Raw genomic sequence first — 5,199 nt, forward strand, 5'->3', positions numbered from 1 at the left:
AACCGAGTAACCCTAATCCTAAGCCTAAGCCTAAGCCGGCTAACCTTACCTAACCCCCTAAATAACCTACCCCCCACCACTTCCACAAAAATTCAAAAAATTTCAACAAGAAAAGAGAAGAAAAAAATTTTAGTTACCAGAAAAACAAAAAAAATTTTACAGAATCACAAACTTACAAAAACAGCTCATTTTTTCGGGTGAATTTTTAGGTGTTAAAATATATCAGAAGTTTTCAAATAGCAAAAATTCTTTAAGAAAAATAGGGGAAAAAACTTAAAACAGCAAGGCCACAAATGCAGCAGAAACCATACTCAGGGCGAAATGTTTGTTTAGGAGAAAACTGAAATCTTTGCATTTATCTTCAATCCAGCCGCAAACAGATTTTTTGCCAGGGGGAGCAGTGCCTGTTACGGCTTCGCATGTCTCCTTAGTTGTATGACTAGAGCAATTTACTCCAGGTTTGGCTTCCTCTGCTTGTGGGGGCTTGTAATCCGGATCCTTTACGCACTTTTTATTGTCGCCTGTTCTTTCTAATTTGCAGCCATCTTTGCAGTTATCTCCTGGTCCTTTGGCCGCGCAAGTGTCGCTGTCTGTATTTTGGGGTTTATCTTTGCTTTCTTTTGTGGTGCAAGGCTTTGATGTCGCTTGTTGGCGGCTTTGTTCTAGTGCTGTTCCGAGGGCCTCTGAAAGTTGGTCATCGTTTAGATTAAATAAATTTATATTGTCTGTTTCAGTTGGTGTTGTATGCACTTTCAGGTTAAAGTCTGCAAGACTGGTGATGTAGGCGCCGTCGGTTTCATCGTCAGATATGCCAAATATTTTTTTAGCTCTGAGTCAAGTTCTTCGTCGCGTTTTGGTTCCGCCCAGTGAAGTGCTGCTTTGGCGGCTGGTCCCAACTTTTTTCTCTCAGCTTTGGTTTTCAGCAGCTTCTTGAGCCCATTGTAGTCGGTTGGCGCTTGGTTTATCGCTGATGTTAGTTTCGTTTTCAGTGCTGAGCCGTGCTCCTTCAGTTTTTTAAAGAGTGCTACTGTCCCGCGTTTTGTCGCTAGGTCGTTTCCTGGCGTTAGGTCTCCGCCCGCCGGTATGGTTATTAATCCTCCGATGAGTTGCATCGGCGCGGCGTAGGTTGAATATTTTGCGCTAAGTGAGGCTGTTAGGTGGCACTCTGTGCCCGCCCCTGCGTGGATGCTACTTACTCCCGCTAGTTCCTGGGTTACTTTGGTTGCCAGATCGGTTGGTTTGGCTTCGATGGTTGTTATGTCCTCTGTGTTGCAAGCCTGTGCCGCCTGCTTGTTTCCTGGGTGGTTTCCGTTGTCTTCAGCTAGGCAACTGTCCTGGCCTCCGCTGTTGTCATTTTGGCTGTTTTGGAACAGCAGCATGAGTTCGTCGATTCTTCCCGCTGTATACATTGCGTGGCCGATTAACTTGGTGTTGTCGCCCGTCCAGTCGTTGAGTGCATCGCTTGCTTCTTTGCTGGCCGAGTTTGCGTAATATCGCAGAACCTTAGCTGGCGTGGTTAGATTCGCTCGTGTGGCAGCTATTACATCTTGCTGTTTGGCTGCTTTTTGTGCGTCTTTTAGGCTTAGTCGGATTGTCGCTAGCCTTGCGGCTAGATCAGCAGCTGACGTTTTTGCTGCTTCCGAGATGCTGCATAGCTTTGTCGCTGTTGATTTCTTCATTCCCACGCCGGCTACTGCCCCGGCCTGGTTAGCAGCTATTAGCAGTGCAGCTAAAATGGCTTCGAGAAGGACAGGCATCACTAGAGCTAGGTGGTTGTTTGTTATTAATATGCTTAGCTTGTTAGTGTTTAGTCGCTAAAACGTTGACGGGCGATATTTGAGGTTGTCGGAGTTTATAGTTTCCAGCTTACCAGTCCGTCGGCTGCGGTTGAGTGATCGGTTTCTTAAACGGCACCTTGGTTCTTATCCCCTTGTCCTAGGCTTGCAATCTGTGGTTCTAGTGGCTGTGACTTTGCGTTTCTTTGCTGTGCGCTTTGTTGTGCCTTGTCTGTCTCGAGCTTCCTTTGTTTTTCTGTGTGCATTTTGTGAGTTGGTGTTCAGATTCGTGCTTGTCTGCCACCTCTGTTTGTTATTGCGTGACTAAACAAGACTTGAGTTTGTCTATTGCTTGCAGCCGTCTGTGCGTCAGGGCGTATCCTCTTTATCTCTTCTTTTTTTTCATGTTAGAGGATAAAATGAGTATTGTTTCCGTCATGGAATGTTTGGACAAAAGAAAAAGTTCTGTTGTTCTTTTCAAGCCCCAATAAAGTTTAAAATGCATTGAGTTTAATCAAACAATCTGCGTAGTATAATACCAATCTACTTAGATCTATATTATTTGTATTTAAAAACGTTTAAACGTTAATGTTTGTCTTGCAGAGCTTCCGCTTGCAACATGGCGCGGCGACTACGACTTGCAATAACAAACTACAAATGCTGGTTGTCATGGAAACGCTTATTGTTTTAATCTTTCTTGCATTCTTTGTAAATGAAGTGCGCCACTGGTTAAGCGTGGGTAATTGTGATTCTGAAAGTGCTTTACGTACTGCTTTATTTTTTATAACTTGTGCCATTAAAATTTGTTTCGCAATTACCCTTATATTAATTACACATTTTTGAAAGCTATTAATGTTACTCCAGTGTACCTATACGGAATTTGTGGATTATTGAAATTGATTGTCTTCATTTTATAGGAATACTCTATGTGCTTATATGCTCTATTTATTATTCATTATACGGTTGAGTTTAATGGAGCTTTAATCAGCAGCATCTTCTTTATCTACTGCTTCTTACACCTTAGTAACTACAAGGTCCCTTGCCACTGTCTCTTGCATCTTCATGATTTCTGACTCAACATTCTTTCATGTGATGTTCCATGTTTAATTTCTGCTGTTAAAGTGCGTATAATCACTACCACTCTCTTCATTTTATTTTATAATGATATTCCTTAACAATAAGATATTTTATTTAACTCACTCACTTGATAACATTACACACTTTTCATTGTTTTAGGTGCTTATATTTTGATTATTCAGCTTTTCTGCACCAATACGTTGTTTATTATAATATTCGTATATATACACACTCACAGTTCTCTCCAATAAATATAATAATTATTATTTTACTTACCCTCTTCTATCATTGTTATTGCTATTACTATATTACCATGTTCACAAAACAAATAAAATATCCGTAAAATTAGTAAAATTATATATATATTAATAAAATTAACAAAATTAGAGTAGTAATCATTTTTCATACCCTATAACCATACTTTTTACCACCGATATGCCACTGTCATATATATTTTACTAAATTTTTCACATTTTTTAAATATCATTTATTTTCACCAGTTAACAAAGCTTTGAGAAAAGGTGCTAAACTATATCAAATGCTATCAAAATTTTGAATATTGTCTCAAAATAGTAAATTTCATAAATTTGAGCAAAATCTTATAGAGGTTTACCTATAGAAGCAAAAGGTCAAGCAAAAGAGGCGCCTTGTTAATAACAAACGAATTTTCTTTCTGTGTTTTTTCCATTATTTTCTACTTTCACTCCCTCTTTAAGTTTGTTTTTGCCGTCTTTGAACTCACAGCCATTCTTTCCATTGCATTTTTCTTTCTCAGGTTCTGCATTTCAATCCTCTCTCTTTTTGAAATCCACCGCTTTTGTTTGTTCGGTAGCTTCTATCTGCGCCGCGCGATCGGCCAGTATTATGCATATTGCATTTAGTGACTCGCCTTCGGTGCTGACGTCCCAAATATCCACAGCTTGCACTTCTCCTCCTTTATAAATTTTAACCTTGTGGCCTGGTTTTAGAGTGGTGAATTTTGCGTTAAAGGCGTCGTTGTCTTTTCCATATGCGTCTTTTAAAAATTTAGTTAGCGTTGTTTGCTCTTCCTCTGAAAGTTTTGCCTTCCTCCGCACCCCTGTAGGCGGCTGCTGGCGGCTTGGACGACTAGGGTCTCTGCAGCTAGTGCCTCCCCGTTTAATGTCATTTTCTGGCATGTTGCTGGTTCTGTTCGCAGGGCGTTAAAGATAGCTTTTGTGGCGTATTCTGCTGGCTTTCCTTCTGTTGCATCGTTGTGCGTTGGGTTGCAGTCACGGACGCTGTCTTGGTTCCTGTAAATTTGTAGTTTCTTGATCGGCTCAGTTCTCTGGGTCGCTTGTATTCCCGTCTGAATTATGGTTGGCAAAAGAGTTGTTATTGTACATTGTACGCAGTTAGCTGCAGCGTCTGCCCAGGTGCCGTAGCTTTGCGGACTTTGGTTGCATCTGCCGCTCATGGCCAGTTGTATGACAATCCAGCGGTTCCTTCTGCCGTCTTACTGGTTTCCGCTATGCGTAAATTTAGCAGCTTGCTTGGCTGCGTGTCTAGACTGATAATTTTGCTCTCGCCTGCTCATTGTGCGCGGTGCACCCTATTGCTGGTCAATCTTGCCTTGCTTTGCGAGACTTGTCAGAACCGTTATCACCGCCGGTTCTTTAAGATACTATGTCAGGTGCGCCGCTGTGTTCGCTGCCTCGGTTGCAGGCTGTGTCACTTGTGCTTTTGGCTTCTCCTCGTCGGCTGCCCCGACGATGGTACACAGAAAGCCAAATATCTTTTTCTTTTCTCCCTTGGCTGAGCACGCTGCTTTGGACCCCATTTGCAGCAGGGATATTGCCAGTGTTGCCGCTACTATGAGCATTGGTTGCCTTACTCGTTTGGTGCCGTTCCGCGGCACCAACGTATTTAACTGCTGCCTCTTCATTAAGCCGCTAGTGGTTGTGGCTTCTAGCGTTGTCCTGTTGTGGTGTTGGCGAACAGAAAATATGGACCCTGGTTGAGTCGTTAACTAGAGTACTCGTCACAGATACTGACAGGATCGATCCCCGAAGGCAGCGAGTATTTAGCTTACACTAAGGATAGATCTGCTTCAATATGGCGCCAGGATCCAGTATCAGAAGAGAAATCGACTGGGAAGCCAAATATTCTATCCAAAAGACGGCCGCAACACCAGATATGGTGCGACCGCTCCGTGGGGAGAGAACCATTACTTAGTGTTCCACTGTCCAGCACCCTGATCAGGTGGGGAAAACAAAAATCTCTGATACAACCTCTGTCCGAGGAGGCAGATGGATATGGTAAATATGGTTCAGACGCAACATGAGGGGAATCTAACTGGCGTCAAATGGAGACCGCCCCCCTAGACACG

At 42.6% G+C, this 5,199-nt stretch overlaps 1 pseudogene across 1 annotated transcript; it reads right to left on the bottom strand.

The window, feature by feature from the left end:
- Nucleotides 1-711: 711 nt before the first annotated feature.
- Nucleotides 712-1,409, bottom strand: TEOVI_000838100:pseudogene (annotated as a pseudogene). Its single transcript is given in 2 exon segments — nt 712-822; nt 825-1,409. Coding segments are annotated over 2 exon segments (696 nt in total).
- Between the last annotated feature and the right edge of the window lie 3,790 nt (nt 1,410-5,199).

This window comes from Trypanosoma equiperdum, assembly GCF_001457755.1.
Source record: "Trypanosoma equiperdum strain OVI genome assembly, contig: ctg_1524, whole genome shotgun sequence".
In the NCBI taxonomy this organism is placed as follows: Eukaryota; Euglenozoa; class Kinetoplastea; order Trypanosomatida; family Trypanosomatidae; genus Trypanosoma; species Trypanosoma equiperdum.